Raw genomic sequence first — 15698 nt, forward strand, 5'->3', positions numbered from 1 at the left:
CCTCCTCTCTCAGCCCCATTCCTTCCCCTCCTCTCTCTGCCCCACTCCCTCCTTCCTTGACCCTTATCTCCTCCTCTATCCCTACCCCATCCCCTCCCTCCTCCTGTCTCTGCCCCACTCCCTCCTTCCCTACCCCTCCCTCCTCTCTCTGCCCCATCCCTTCCTTCCCCATCCTGCCTCCTCCTCTCTCTGCCCCACTCCTCCTTCCTTGACCCTTCTCTCCTCCTCTATCCCTACCCCATTCCCTCCATCCCCTCCCTCCCCGTCTCTGCCCCACTCCTCCTTCCCTACCCCTCCCTCCTTCCTCTCTCTGCCCCATCCCTTCCTTCCCCATCCTGCCCCCTCCTCTCTCTGCCCCACTCCCTCCTTCCTTGACCCTTCTCTCCTCCTCTATCCCTACCCCATCCCCTCCCTCCCCCTGTCTCTGCCCCACTCCCTCCTTCCTTGACCCTTCTCTCCTCCTCTATCCCTACCCCATTCCCTCCATCCCCCGTCTCTGCCCCGCTCCCTCCATCCACGCCCCACTCCCCTCTCCCTGCCCCACACTCCCTCCCTCCCCCGACCCCCCCCCCCGCTCCGTCTCTCTCCCTCCTCCCCCGTCTCTGTCTCATTCCCCCCTTCTCCTCCCCCCAGCACGGGATTGTGGGAGGAAGCGGGGCGGACAGAGACACCCAGCGAACATGGCTGCACCATGATCCGCCTCGCCAGCGGCCGCCGCCTCCCGCAGCCCCAGCGCCAGCGCCGCCAGCCCGGGGCCTGAGCCCGCCAGGCGGGCGGGCAGCGGCCGGGGGCAGCGGCCGGGGGGACCCCCCCCCCTCCGGCCAGCGCCCCCTCCCCCTCCGAGCCCCGAGCCCCCTCCCCGCCGCGCCCCCCTCCCCCCCTCCCTGCCTCCCCCCGCCCCTGCAGGCCGAGGCGCGGCACCTGGGGGCCCCCGGGGCGCGCGTTGCTGCGCCCCCCCCCCGCCGGCCCCATGGACAGGAACTACCCCAGCGCCGGCTTCGGGGACCCGCTGGGCGCCGGCCCGGGATGGAGCTACGAGCGATCGGCCAAGGCCAGGTGGGGTCGGCGGGGGGGGCCGCGGCCTGCCGGGATCGGGCCCCCACCCCCCCGGGTACGGCGGAGCCGCCTGGGGAAGGCGGGGGTGCATTGGGGGGCTCCCCCCACCTTTTGCATGGGGAAGGGGGCTGCAGGGGCCCCCGAAATCCGTGCACGGGGGAGGCGCCCCCCCCACACCTGTGCACAAGGCCAAGCCGGGCTCAGTTTCGCACCCCTTCCCCAGCCCATCTGGGGAGCTGGGGGAGGCTATTAGGGATCCCCCTGCCCCCCAATAGGCCTCTTAGAGAGCAGGGTGGGGGGCTGGGACAAGCGGGCCCCATCGTGCCCTGAGCAGCACCAACCAACACCGGGGTGCTGGGAGCCGTCTGGGGGTGTCGCCGCTGGGGGAGGGGCTCCGGGAATCCCCCCCTTAGAGAGCAAGTGCAGAACGAGTCAAGAATGGAACCCAAGAGTCCTGGCGCTCAGCCCTCCCCCGCCCCACAGCTCCAACCCACTAGAACCCCCCTCCCATTCTACAGGCAGGGAGAGAACCAGGAGTCCTGGCTCCCCAGCCCCCCCCCACACTAGACCCCACTCCCCTCCCAGAGCTGGGGAGAGAACCCAGGAGTCCTGGCTCCCAGCCCCCCACTCCAACCACTAGACACCACTTCCCTCCCAGAGCTAGGGAGAGAACCCAGGAGTCCTGGCTCCCAGCCCCCCCACTCCAGCCACTAGACCCCACTCCCCTCCCAGAGCTGGTCACAGAACCCAGGAGTCCTGGCTCCCAGGCCCACTCCCCTGAGATGTCCTGGTACCGTCTGAGACCTTTCTCTGAACGTGTCTGAAACAGTATGATCTAGTGGTTAGAGCGGGGGCTGGGAGCCGGGACTCCTGGGTTCTCTCCCTGGCTCTGGAGGGGAGTGGAGTCTAGTGGGTAGAGCAGGGGGGGGCTGGGAGCCAGGACTCCTGGGTTCTCTCCCTGGCTCTGGGATGGGAGTGGGGTCTAGTGGGTAGAGCAGGGAGGGCTGGGAGCCAGGACTCCTGGGTTCTCTCCCCGGCTCTGGGAGGGGAGTGGAGTCTAGTGGGTAGAGCAGGGAGGGCTGGGAGCCAGGACTCCTGGGTTCTCTCCCCAGTTTTGCTGCAAGCTCTGACCTTCCCTGGCGCTCAGTATCTCTCTCTGTACCATGGGCTTGAGAGTTGCCCTCGTGCTGGGGCCGCACTGTGGGGGTGGGGAGGTAGGGGTGTGGGGGGAAGGTAGAAGTTTGCGGGGAGGAGGAGATCCATGGGGGAGGGGAGGAGTGTGGGGAGGCTGTTGCGGGAGGGGGTTTCTTTCCCTCTGGCTCAGCCTTGACCCCCTTCGGCCGGCCCCACTGGTCCCAGCCTGGGGGGCAGGGGCCTGCGTCCCCGAACCCCCAGGTGTGCGATGAGTTTGTGGGTTTCCGGGCTGCTCCCCTGACAGAATGGGGGCCGGGGGGTGTGTGTCCCCCTGGGCAGGGGGTGGCGGTGAGTGTGTGACCTCCCACCCCACTCCCACACTGCTGGGGAGGTCCTGGCTGCAGGGGAGGGGGATGGGACGCAGTCCCCGCCCCCCAGGCGTTGGCTGTTCCCCATACCCCCAGAAGCGTCTGCATTCTGCCCCCCACCCCGAAGGCACCAATCTCTGTGTGACACCCCCCCTGCCCCCCAGCAGAGCCCCAGTGAGTGGGAGCTGCTGGTTCCAGGAGCTAGAAGGCGGGGGAGGGGAGCAGAGGTCACTGGGGCTGGGGAGTGGGGTCTAGTGGTTAGAGGGGGGGGGCGGGACTCGGAGCCAGGACTCCTGGGTTCTCTCCCCGGCTCTGGGAGGGGAGTAGGGACTAGTGGTTAGAGTGGGGGTGGGGGCTGGGAGCCAGGACTCCTGGGTTCTCTCCCCGGCTCTGGGAGGGGAGTGGGGACTAGTGGTTAGAGTGGGGGTGGGGGCTGGGAGCCAGGACTCCTCGGGGAGTAGGGCCTAGTGGGGTTGGGGGCTGGGCTCTTGCTGCCTGCTTGGGGGCTGCGTTTCGGGGGGGCTGTGTGGGGTGGCGCCCGCCTGGCCTGCTCTTCACCCCCTGCGGTGCCTTTCCTCTGCGGGCGGCTGCATTGCTGCGTATGTCCTGGAGGCAGGTGCAGCTGCGGGTTGGGGGCAGGGGAGGTGCAGGCGTTCTGCAAGCAGAACCCCCCCCCGACATGGATAATGCATTTGCCCTCAGCGCAGAGGTGCTCCGGGGTGCAGCCTGCAGGGCGATGCAGGCATCGCATGCGCAGCGGCCTGCCGTGTGCCTGGTAGACGCAGTTGCCTCTGGAAGGTGAAGGGAGTTTTCGGTGCTGCTTGCACCCTCCTGCCAATTGCTGCCCCTGCGTGGCGCATGCCTTCCCTTGCCGGTGCAGGCCCCTGCCCAGCCCAGGCCTTTGCTGCATGGCGCATGCATCCTGCTGGGGGTGGTTGCATGTGCGTAATGTGTGCCATTGCATCTTTCTGCAAGCCATTGCTCCCCACCATGGTGCATACCTTTGCCACACAGTGCACGCACCTGCTCGGTGAATGCGTTTGCAAGGGCGCAGGCAGCTCTCGGCAGGTTTTTGCACCTCCGAGGCCCGTGCATTTACAGTGGTGCATGCATCTCTCTGCAAGGAGGTCCTTGGGCGCAGCCCATGCATTCCCTCCGTGGGGTGTGTATCCTTCCACAGGGAGATTTGCCTGAATAGGACATTGCTTTGCATGTCTCTGCAGGCAGTTGTATCCGTATGGTGCATGCATTTTCCATGCTAGCTGCAGCTCTCTTGCACCTGCACAATGCATCTATTTGCTGTGATTCCTGCATCTCGCTGCAGCAGGTTGCATCCCATATTGCATGCAATTGTGCATGCATCTCTCTGCATCAGGGCGCATCCCCATGCTGCATGCATTTGCTATGGTACCTGCATCTCTCTCTCAAAGAGGGGGCTCCTTAGCGCAGTCCCTGCATTCACTGCCTGCTGCATCCGCCCTTGTCCAGGGGATTGCAGCCGCGTGGTGCGTGGATTGCCGCAGTGCATGCATTGCTCAGCGGGCCTGGGCCCGGGCAAATCCCATGCATTCGCGCCGCGGCGCATACCTCATTCTGCAGACGGCTGCATGCGCCTGGGGCGTTCATTGGCCTCTCTGGAGAGGTTGCAGCTTTGCCCTGGCTCACGCCTGCATCTGTCCGCAGCCAGTTGCATTGAGGGGCTGCAGGGCCCCGCAGCCTGGGCCGGGCCTTCGCTGCATGGCGCATGGATCCCTGGGCTCCCAGTTGCGCCTGCCCAGCGTCGCATGCCCAGGAGGAACAGAGCGTCCGAGGGGTTCAGTGCTGGGTGCAGGCACCAGGGAGACCAGCGGAGGTGTTGTTGGGGGGGTGGGGGGGCTGAGAGCCAGGACTCCTGGGTTCTCTTGTAACGGGGAGGGGGGGTGTACTTGCTGGGCAGAGCTTAGGGTCTGATCCGGGTACAGTTCCCAGCTGGGCAGTTCCCTCTGCTTAGTAGGTGGTTGGAAAAACCTAAATCTGTCTTCACACCTCTCGGGGACGGAGGGGAGCCCAGGGGGCTGCGGGTCAGGAGTGAGGGGCACCGGCAGGCTGTGGGGGGGGGCAGGGATGGGCTGGGGGGGGCTGTGCACCTCCGTTTTGGTGCCAGGCTCCTTCCTGTGCCACCAGCGAAGCTGGGAAGTGCAAAGGGGGGGGGGGGAAATCAGACATCTGGAACCAGAGCCAGGGACTACGTTTCCCAGAATGCCCTGCTGTCACCACACTCCTGTACCAGATGCGGGGAGGGGGAGGGGGGGAAACCTTCCCGCTTCTCTGAGCCGGGAGGCTGGGGAGGGGGGATCCATGGGCCGGGTTCTGCTTCTTCAGGGTGTGCGTGTGGGAGACACAACTGGGGGGGGACGACACACGGCATGGGGGGGATCCCTGGTGAAAGCCCCTCCCCTACTGCAGAGGGATCACTGATGGAGCTGGTGCCCCCCAGAGAGGAAAGGCCCCGTACCCCATTCCCCGCCCCTGAGCCAGCCAGTCCCTGCCCTGGGGCTGGATGGGAGCCGGCGCCCCCTAGAGAGGAAAGGCCCCTGTGCCCCACCCCCCAGAGCTGGGGGCAGGGTTGGGGGGGGCGTGACTGTCACTGATGCTGTTCCCCTCCCCTGCCCCCAGCCTGGTGTACGGCGGGTCCCGGACGTCCCATCCCGACACGGACATTCTGCACCGCCAGGCCTACGCCGCCCCCCACCCCCTGCAGGGCTACGCCACGAACCACCACCCCGCAGGTACGTCTCCGTCTTCTCCCGCTCGCGCGTCCGTCCGTCCGTCCTCCGGGCCGTGTGCCCCTCCCCCGTGTGTCCGTCCTCCGGGCCGTGTGCCCCTCCCCCTGTGTCTGTCCATCCGTCTGTCCTCCGGGCCGTGTGCCCCTCCCCCGTGTGTCCGTCCTCCGGGCCGTGTGCCCCTCCCCCTGTGTCTGTCCATCCGTCTGTCCTCCGGGCCGTGTGCCCCTCCCCCGGGTGTCCGTCCTCCGGGCCGTGTGCCCCTCCCCCGTGTGTCCGTCCTCCTGGCCGTGTGCCCCTCCCCCTGTGTCTGTCCATCCGTCTGTCCTCCTGGCCGTGTGCCCCTCCCCCGGGTGTCTGTCCATCCTCCTGGCTGCGTGCCTGTCCCGCTGTGCGTCTGCTCCCTCTCACCCCCACCTGTCTCTCTGCAGCCCTCCGTCTGTCCGTCCCTGGATGTCTGCGTGTCCACCTGCCCCTCCCGCCCGACTGCTCTGCCCCCCATTATCCATGGGTCCGGTGCCCTCTGCCTGTCTCCCCCCTCCCCCGCCCTCGCTCTTCTCCCCTCTCTGCTCGTCCTCCTCTGCCAGTCTGTCCTGCCAGCACTCCCACAATGCCCTGCCCCCGTCTGTCCGTCTGCCCTGCCCCGCCCCGTCTGTCTGTCCCATCTCCCCTGTCTCTGCCCCCGTCTCTACATCTGCCCTGCCCCGTCTGTCTGTCCCATCTCCCCTGTCTCTGCCCCCGTCTGTCCGTCTGCCGTGCCCCCGTCTGTCTGTCCCATCTCCCCTGTCTCTGCCCCCGTCTGCCCTGCCCCCGTGTGCCCTGCCCCCGTCTGTCTGTCCCATCTCCCCTGTCTCTGCCCCCGTCTGCCCTGCCCCCGTGTGCCCTGCCCCCGTCTGTCTGTCCCTTCTCCCCGTCTCTGCCCCGTCTGTCTGTCTCCCCTGCCCCCGTCTGCCCTGCCCCCGTCTGTCTGTCCCATCTCCCCTGGCTCTGCCCCCGTCTGTCCGTCTGCCCTGCCCCCGTCTGCCCTGCCCCCACCTGTCCATCTGCCCTGCTCCCGTCCGCCCTGCCCCCGTCTGTCTGTCCCATCTCCCCTGTCTCTGCCCCCGTCTGTCCGTCTGCCGTGCCCCCGTCTGTCTGTCTGTCCCATCTCCCCTGGCTCTGCCCCCGTCTGTCCGTCTGCCCTGCCCCCGTCTGCCCTGCCCCCATCTGTCTGTCCCGTCTTCCCTGTCTCTGCCCCCGTCTGCCCTGCCCCCACCTGTCCATCTGCCCTGCTCCCGTCCGCCCTGCCCCCGTCTGCCTGTGCCCCCCTCACTGTCTCTCCCCCCCCCCCAGGTCTCTCGGGGCTCTTCGAGACGGGACTCCATCATGCCAGCAGCGCCACCCCCGATGCCTCCGTCATGAACCTCATCTCGGCGCTGGAGTCGCGGGCCCCTCAGCCCGGCCCCTCGGCCTCCTCGCTGCTCTCCCAGTTCCGCACCCCCTCCTGGCAGACAGGTACGTGGGGGTGGGGAGAGACCCCCCCCGGGGGCGGGGCCTGTACAAGGGCATTCCAGCAGGGGCGGGGCATGCCCCACTGTAGGCCTTACTCCCACCCCCCAGCCAGGCCCGGGCTGCCCCCCTTAGCCCCGCCCCTCAGCCAGGCCCGGGCTGCCCCCCTTAGCCCCGCCCCTCAGCCAGGCCCGGGCTGCCCCCCTTAGCCTTGCCTCCCAGCCAGCCCCGGGCCGCCCCCCTTAGCCCCGCCCCTCAGCCAGGCCCGGGCTGCCCCCTTAGCCCCGCCCCCCGGCCAGGCCCGGGCTGCCCCCCTTAGCCTGGCCCCCCGGCCAGGCCCGGCCGCCCCCCCTTAGCCCCGCCCCTCAGCCAGGCCCGGGCCGCCCCCCTTAGCCCCGCCCTCTGTTCAAGCCCCACCCCAGCTGGACTTGGACTGGCTTCAAGCCCCACCCCCAGCCCCGCTGTAGGACCCAGATCTCCCCAAGGGGGCCTTGGGGCAGAGGCCCGAGGGTGCCTGTCCCGGGCGGGGGCTGTGGGCGCAGGCGGGTGCCGCTCCTGTCTCTGACCCCTCCGTTCCCCCCCAGCCATGCACACTCCGGCCCCGGCTGAGCTCTTCATCTCGGGCGCCATCCCCGGCTCGGGCACCTTCCCGTCGTCCTCGGCGCTGTCGGCCTACCAGCACCCGGCCTCCTTCAGCGGGCGCAGCTTCCCGGTCAGCTCCTCGCTCAGCCTGCAGGATGCGGCCTTCAGCCCCAGCTCCAACGGGCTCCTGTCCCCGCACGACCCGCTGCTGCACATCAAATCCTCCCAGGCCAGCGTCCCCTCCTCCCTCAGCTTCGACCGGCTGGGCAGCGCCGTGCTGGGCACCGGCCTGCCCTCCCAGAGCTCGGCCTACCGCAGTGCCCAGGAGTCGGCCTCCCGCCACCTGCCCTCCCAGTTCAACCTGCTCTCGTCCTCCCTGGGGCCCTCGGACCAGTCCTCGCAGCTGTACAACGCCTCCGTCTTCTCCAGCTCGCCCGCCGCCTCCATGGAGCGGGCCATCCCCCGGCAGGACAGCGTTATCAAGCACTACCAGCGCCCCTCCAGCGCCCAGCCGCAGCTGCCCGCCGCCCACTCCCTCCAGCACTACCTGAGCTGTGGGGGCAGCTACCAGCAGATGTCCCACCGCGCCGGCCTCTCCTGCAGCCCCCTGGGCGAGCCCTCGCCCGCCGGCTCCGAGGGCTCCCAGAAGCCGTCGCAGGCCCCCCGCCAGGAGCCCGGGCAGAGCTACCGGCCCATCATCCAGTCGCCCGGCTACTCGGGCGCGGCGGCCGGCTCCTCCTCCAAATCCAAGAGCTACTCGGCCTCCCGCCAGACCCCCCGCTCCACCGCCACCCCCAAGTGCCAAAGCAGCTTCTCCGTCTCCGTCGCCAAGCCCAGCTCGGTCATCGCCAGCCAGTCCCAGGCCTACTCGCCCGGCCAGCCCCAGAGCCTACTGTCCATGAACCAGCCCCAGAGCTACGCCGTCAGCCAGTCCCAGAGCCTCTCCTCCGTCAGCCAGGCCTCCCAGTTCAGCGGCAGCCAGGCGCAGGACCTGACCAGCGTCAGCAAGGCCCAGAGCTACGGCCCGGGGCAGACCCAGCAAGGCGGGCAGGGCGGGCAGGGCGGGCAGGGGCTGCAGCCCTGCGTGAGTCAGAGCCAGGCCTACTCTCCGGAGCAGCTGCAGGGGCTGTCGACGGTGGGTTACAGCGTCCAGGCCGAGCCCCACGTCTCGGTGAGCCAGACGCCCAGCTACGGGCCGGCCCACTCCCAGGGCATGCCCACCGCCAGCCCCTCGCTGAGCTACAGCACCGGGCACTCGCCCGCCATGCCCAGCCACCCGCAGCCCATCGGCTACGCCCACGGGCAGAGCCTCCCCGACTCCAGCCCCTCGCAGATCGGCCGGCCCCTGCAGTCGCCCACGGCCGCCCGGCCCCAGAGCGTGAACTCGCCCGGCCAGTCCCAGAAGTACCTGACGTCGGTGCTGTCGCCTTCCTTCATGCAGCCGGCGCACGGGCAGAGCTACCCGGGCGTGGAGCGGGCGGCCTCCTACGGCAAGGCCAAGGCCGAGTCGGACCTGCTGGCGGCCGAGCGGGCGGAGGACGAGGATTTCCTCATTCAGCACCTGCTGCAGTCCCAGACGCCACCCCCCCGGGGGCCGGCCGAGGGGCTGGTGCAGTGCGAGGAGCGGGGGGCCAAGGGGCTGGCCTACGGGGGGCTCAGCAAGTCCGAGGAGCGCTACCACCTGCAGAGCGTCATCCGCACCAACTCCAACCTGGACAGCCAGGGCCTGGAGCTGTCTCTGCAGGGCCTGAAGGAGAAGAAGAAAGGGGAGCGGCCCCACGCCCGCTCCACCCCAGAAGCGCTCGCCACCTCCGTGGTGCATTACAGCCACCAGGCCGGCTCCATGGAGAGCTACGCCCAGGACATGAAGAAGTCGGTGGAGCACCTGCAAGCCGGGGCCAAGGACCTGGGCCAGGCCCACTCCTACCTGCAGAAGACCCCCGAGCACGGCCCCCAGCCCCACCGCATGGTGGGCGAGCCCCCGCCCATGGAGCTGCTGCCCGGCCAGCAGGGGGCGCCGCTGCTGCTGGACTCGTCCCCCGACCTGCCCCAGCTCTCCCTGCCCCCCCAGCAGCAGCAGCAACAATCCCAGCTGCTGCAGTCGGTGCTGACGCACACCCAGAGCCAGCTGCATCCCCGGGCCAAGGTGCACCTGCTGGAGCCGCAGCGCCTGCACCCGCCCGAGCCCCCCTCGCCCCAGCTCCAGCTGCAGGCCCTGGAAGCTCACCTGCACCAAGCCCACGTCCGCTCGCAGGGCCTGGACCCCCAGCAGTCGCCCCAGCTCCAGGGCCAGCTGCAGGCCGAGAACATGGAGGTGCTGGGCCAGTCCCAGGAGATCCAGGACTTCCTGGAGCCCGACCTGAGCCTGGAGTCCCACCTGGGCCAGGGCGGGGCCGGCCTGGAGCCCGACTCCTCCCAGCAGGTGCCCCAGGCCCGGCTGGAGGCCAAGGACCAGTTTGAGAGCCCCAGCCCACAGGGCTCCAAGCAGCGCTTCGTGCCCCTCACCTCCATCTGCTTCCCCGACTCGCTGCTGCAGGACGAGGACCGCAGCTTCTTCCCCGGCATGGAGGACATGTTCGGGCCGGGGGCCTGCGGCCCCGACGACTTCCCCAAGCCGGGCTGCGGGGAGGACGAGCCCCCCAGCCTGGAGCGGGCCGAGGGCCTGAAAGGGGGGGGCGGCGGCTACGACATGCTGCCGGCCGGCCAGGGGTACCAGGGCTACTGCCCCGGCGAGGGCGGGGACGGCTCCCACCTGGCCATGGAGCCGGTCAAGCACGAGCTGCCCTCCACCGTCAACGCCGAGCCGCTGGGGCTGATCCAGGCGGGCCACGGCGGGCCGGAGGGGGCGGCCAAGCCGGGCCTCACCTCGCCCATCTTCTGCTCCTCCAAGCCCAAGAAGCTGCTGAAGACCACCTCCTTCCACCTGCTCAAGAAGCGGGACCCCCCGTTCCAGCCCCCCAAGAAGGCCTACGCCCAGGAATACGAGTTCCAGGACGACGAGGACAAGGCCGACGTGCCGGCCGACATCCGCCTGAACAGCCGGCGCCTGCCCGACCTGCTGCCCGACCTCATCTCCAGCTGCCGGGCCCGGCCCAGCCTCAGCCCCATGGGCGACATCGACTTCTGCCCCCACCACAGCGCCGCCGACGGCCCCAAGAAGCGGGGACGCAAGCCCACCAAGCCCAAGCGGGACGGGCCCCCCCGGCCCCGCGGCCGGCCCCGCATCCGGCCCCTGGCCGAGCCCCACGGCGTCCTGCCCCCCGACGGCGCCAAGAAGCCCCGGGGTAGGGGGCGGGGGCGGGGCAAGAAGGGGGGTGAGGAGGGGGGCGAAGGAGGGGCCGGCGCCGAGCCCCTCAAGCCGCTCAAGGTAACAGGGAGGGCGGGGCCCTGGCCGGGGAGCGAGGGGCTGGGGGTGGGGCCCTGGCTTTAGAGGGAGGGTCTGTGAGGGGGCGGGGCCCTGACTGGGGAGGGCGGGGTTGTGAGGGGGCGGGACCCTGGCTGGGGAGGGCGGGATTGTGAGGGGGCGGGGCCTGGCTGGGGAGGGTTAGGCGGGAGGGAGGGGCTGGGGGCCTGGCCCTGGCTGAGGAGGGAGGGGTTGTGAGGGGATGGGGCCCTGACTGGGGAGGGATAGGCTGGGGGCGGGGCCCAGGCTGGAGAGGGAGGGGCTTTGGCTAGGGGCGGGGCGCTGGCTAGGGAGGGAGGGCCTCTAGGGGCGGGGCCCTGGCTGGGGAGGGAGGGGTTTTGGCTGGGGAGAGAGGGGCGGGGGGCGGGGCTGGTCTGTAGCTCCCAGCCAGGCTAATCTATTGAGGGATGGGGGGGGGGCTCCTGGGGGGTTGGGGCCTGTGGGCCCTGGGTGTCGAGGTCTCCTGGGAGTTGGGGCCTGGGGGCGGCCGAGGGCTCCCGGGGGGCAGGGAGCCTGGAGGAGGGGCGTCCCCGCAGCGCCCCTGAGCCCCGTTCTCCCCCCAGATCAAGCTGGCGGTGCCCAAGGGCGGCGAGGGGGGCCCCGGCAGAGCCGGCCCCCCCTGGGCCGGTGCCCCCCGAGGCCGGGCTGGACAGCAGCCAGACGCGGGAGAAGATCAAGGCGAAGATCCGGGAGGTGGAGGAGAAGCAGCCGGAGATGAAGTCGGGCTTCATGGCCTCCTTCCTGGACTTCCTCAAGTCGGGCAAGCGGCAGCAGCTGCCCACGGCCGCCGCCAGCCCCCCCAAGACCCCGCGGCCCCCCGCGGCCCAGCCCCCCTTCGGCCTGGCGCCCCCCCTGCTGCCGGGGGCGCTGGACGGGGCTGAGGGCGAGGGGCTGGTCATGAGCTGCACCAGTCCCTGCAAGCGGCTGGACGAGGAGCTGAAACGCAACCTGGAGACGCTGCCCTCGTTTTCCTCCGACGAGGAGGACTCGGTGGGCAAGAACCAGGACCTGCAGAAGAGCATCTCGTCCGCCATCTCCGCCCTGGACGACCCGGCCGAGCGCAAGGAGGGCGACGGGGCCGGTGGGTGCCGCGTGCCAGCCCCGCGTCCCCCCCAGGGGGTCCCCCTGCCTCGCGGGACCCTGCCTCCTCCCCGGCCTGCGTCCCCCCGGGGGGTCCCCCTGCCTGGCGGGACCCTGCCTCCTCCCCGGCCTGCGTCCCCCCGGGGGGTCCCCCACCTCGCTTCCCCCCCGCGTCTCCTCCCCATGCGTCCTCCCTGCCTTGCGTCTCCCTGGGGGGTCCCCCTGCTTCGCGTCCCCCCTGCCTCCTTCCTGGCCCGCGTCCCCCCAGGGAGTCCCCCACCTCTCATCCCCCCGCGTCTCCTCCCCACACATCCTCCCTGCCCCGCGTCCCCCTGGGGGGTTCCCCTGCCCCGCATCCCCCTGGGGGATTTCCCTGCCCCGCATCCCCCCCGTGTCTCCTCCCCCCGCGTCCTCCCCTGCCCCGTATCCCCCCACATCCCCCCGGGGTGATCCCCTGCCCCATGTCCCCCCGGTGGGTTCTCCTGCAGCACATCTCCCCCGCCCTGCATCCCCCCACTCCACATCCCCCCGTGGCTCCTCACACACCCCCGGGGGGTTCCAGCATCCTCTGGGGTGTCCCAGCATCCCCCTGCCCTGTGTCCCCCAGTACCTCCGGGGCCTGTCCCTGCCCCGCTCCCCCCACATCCCCCGGACATCCCCGCCTCCCTCGGCCCTGGGTCCCCTCTTGTCCCTGGGGCCTCTGAATCCCCTCCACTCTGCTATGGAGTGCCCCCAAACCATTTGGGGTGCCCCCAATTCCCCTATTATGGGGTCCCCTGCTCCCGGAACACCCCACACCCCAGCTCTCTAGACCCCGCCCCACTCACTATGATCCCCCAGGGGATGGCCCTACCCCCACGGTGCTTCCCCCCGGGACCCCCAATCCACACCGCTGAATCCCCCAGAGGGCACCCCCTGACCCTCCCACCCCACCATCAGCTACATGCACCCGCAGGGCTGGGACCGGTGCCCTACAGCATGCTGGGTAAGAGGGTTCATCCCCCCCCCCACCTGCGCTAACCCTACCCCCCGCCCCACCCACAGACGCCCCCGCGGTGGAGGAGAAGCTGCCCAGCCCGGCCCCCTCTGAGGCCTCCCAGCAGGAGCCCCCCCCAGCCGCCTCCCCGGCCTCGCCCCCCGAGCCCCCCCCGCCGCCCCCCGAGGGGCCCCCGGCCCAGGCCTCCCCCGAGCTGGAGGAGCCGGAGGACGCGCGGCCCCTGCACCTGGCCAAGAAGCAGGAGACGGCAGCTGTGTGCGGCGAGACGGACGAGGAGGAGGCCGAGAGTGGGGGAGAGGGGATCTTCCGGGAACGCGACGAATTCGTCATCCGCGTGGAGGACATCCAGGCCCTCAAGGTGGGGGGCTGCGGGTCGGGAGTGAGGGGCACTGGCAGGGAGCCCAGGGCTGGGCTACCAAGAGGCTGCAGGTCGGGAGTAAGGGGCACCGGCAGAGCTTGGGGGGGCCAGGGCTGGGCTAGCAGGGGCTGTGGGTCGGGAGTGAGGGGCACTGGCAGGGCTGGGGAGGGGGCAGAGCTGTGCTAGCAGGGGCTGTGGGTCGGGAGTGAGGGGCACCGGCAGAGCTGCGGGGGGGCAGAGCTGGGCTGGCAGGAGGCTGCGGGTCGGGAGTGAGGGGCACCGGCAGAGCTGCGGGGGGGCAGGGCTGGGCTGGCAGGAGGCTGCGGGTTGGGAGTGAGGGGCACCGGCAGGGCTGGGGAGGGGGCAGAGCTGTGCTAGCAGGGGGCTGTGGGTCGGGAGTGAGGGGCACCGGCAGAGCTGGAGGGGGGCAGAGCTGGGCTGGCAGGAGGCTGCGGGTCGGGAGTGAGGGGCACCGGTAGAGCTGTGGGGGGGCAGGGCTGGGCTAGCCAGGGGCTGCGGGTCGGCAGTGAGTGACCCCCTCTCCCCCCCCGTGTCTCCAGCTGGCGTTGCAGACGGGCCGGGAGCCGCCCCCCATCTGGCGGGTGCAGAAAGCCCTGCTGCAGAAATTCACCCCCGAGATCAAGGACGGGCAGCGGCAATTCTGTGCCACCAGCAACGTGAGTGTCCCCTGCCCTCCCCCGGAGCGTGGGGGTGACCCTGCCCCACCCCACCCGAAGCCAGCCTAGGGCTTTTCCTGCATCACCTCCAGGGAATGCTAGTTGGGGGGAAGATCCGGGGGGGGCAGTGCCCCGTGAGAACGGGGTGCCCGGGGGCCACGCGCCCAGCGGGGGTGGGGACACTGGGGAGATAAGTTTCCGTCTCTGTTCCCGGCTCCCCTTTCGGATGGGGGAGTCGGAGACACCCCCAGGAGCAGCCTCCCCCCCCCCCCCCCCCGCTTTTCCTCTCTCCTCTGATCTCTGCTCCACCCTCCCTCCTCCCCAGTACCTGGGCTATTTCGGGGATGCCAAGAACCGCTACCAGCGTCTCTACGTGAAGTTCCTGGAGAACATCAACAAGAAGGATTACGTACGCGTCTGCTCCAAGAAGCCCTGGCACCGGCCGCTGCAGGCCGTGAGGTGAGGGGGGGGTGCAGAGAGGGAGGGGGGCGCATCCCGACCCCTCCCCGGCGTGTTTCCTGCCTGCTCCGGGCTGGGCCTCCGGTGCCAGGGTCCCTAACGGCCCCCTGCTAGGAGGCAAAACCAGGCCAAGACTTCAGCCCTAAGGTCCCGGCCCCGCCCAAGGCCGAGAAGCAACCGGAGGCGTCGGAGCGGGCGGAGGTGCCGGAGAAGGGCCCGAAGCCGGAGAAGGGCCCCAAGCCGGAGAAGGGCCCCAAGCCAGAGAAGGGCCCCAAGCCGGAGAAGGTGGAGCGGGCCCCCAAGTCGGACAAGCCCCCCAAGGCGGAGCGGGCCGAGAAGCCGCCCCGGGCGGACAAGCCGGCCAAGGCTGACAAGGCCCCCAAAGCGGAGAAGACGGAGCCCACGGCGCCCGCCCCCCCTAAGACCGCTCCGGCCGGCGCCCCCAAGCCCAAACCTAAACCCGCCAAGGTGAAGGCGGAGCCGCCCCCGAAGAAGAGGAAAAAATGGCTGAAGGAGGCTGCGTCCTCCTCGGACTCGGAGTCCAGCCCGGACCAGCAGAGCGAGGAGGGTGAGCCCGGGGGGCGTGCGGGGGGAGGGGAGGGCGGGGAGTCACAGCGCCGGAGCCCGGCTCCGGCCGGTCGGTTCAAGCCATGGGGCCGGGGCAGGCCTGGCCCCACGGCTCCTCTGCCCAGCTCCAATCCTACCCCGTTCTTTTTCCCATGTTACTAGGGTCACCCCCATTCCCTCCCCTGGGTACAGGACACCCCATCCATCCCAACTGCAGGAGAGGCCTGGGTAAACCCCACATGTAAACCCCAGAGAAAGAAAAATAGAGAACCAGAGAGAATGCCCCCAGGGTGAAAGAGCAGAGTGAAAGAGGAGGTTAGAGAGGAAAAGGCGTCTTTAAAAAGTCAAATCCCGGTGAGGGAAGGAGCCTAAACTCTGGCAATCAAGTGCAAAAGGATCGTTGGCCAAAAGAGAATTTAAAGAGCAACCAGCAAATGACACAAAATCGAACTCCGTGAGAAGCAGGAAGCCTGACCAACAATCAGTGAACGAGGTGCTAAGGGAACACTCAAGGAAGACAAGGCCGTGGCGGAGAAGCCAAATGAATTCTTTGCGTCGGTCTTCACTGCAGAGGAGGGGAGGAGACGCCAAACTCGAGCCATGTTTTTTGGGTGACAGATCTGAGGAACTGCCCCAGATTGAGTGTCAGTAGAGGAGGTTTGGGAATAAAGTGATACATTAACCAGGAACAGGTCCCTAGGCCCGACTGGGAATCACCCGAGTTCGGCAGGAACTACGAGATGAAATTGCCGAACTACTCACTGGGG

At 69.6% G+C, this 15698-nt stretch overlaps 1 protein-coding gene across 1 annotated transcript; it reads left to right on the plus strand.

The window, feature by feature from the left end:
- The first annotated feature begins 874 nt into the window (after positions 1 to 874).
- Positions 875 to 14368, plus strand: PRR12 (proline rich 12). Its single transcript, XM_065571044.1, is given in 9 exon segments — positions 875 to 1056; positions 5214 to 5326; positions 6653 to 6814; positions 7393 to 10757; positions 11357 to 11386; positions 11388 to 11874; positions 12918 to 13228; positions 13789 to 13905; positions 14231 to 14368. Coding segments are annotated over 9 exon segments (4809 nt in total). The 5' UTR covers positions 875 to 970.
- The last annotated feature ends 1330 nt before the right edge of the window (positions 14369 to 15698 follow it).

This window comes from Chrysemys picta, chromosome 17 (genome assembly GCF_011386835.1).
Source record: "Chrysemys picta bellii isolate R12L10 chromosome 17, ASM1138683v2, whole genome shotgun sequence".
Lineage (NCBI taxonomy): Eukaryota > Metazoa > Chordata > Testudines > Emydidae > Chrysemys > Chrysemys picta.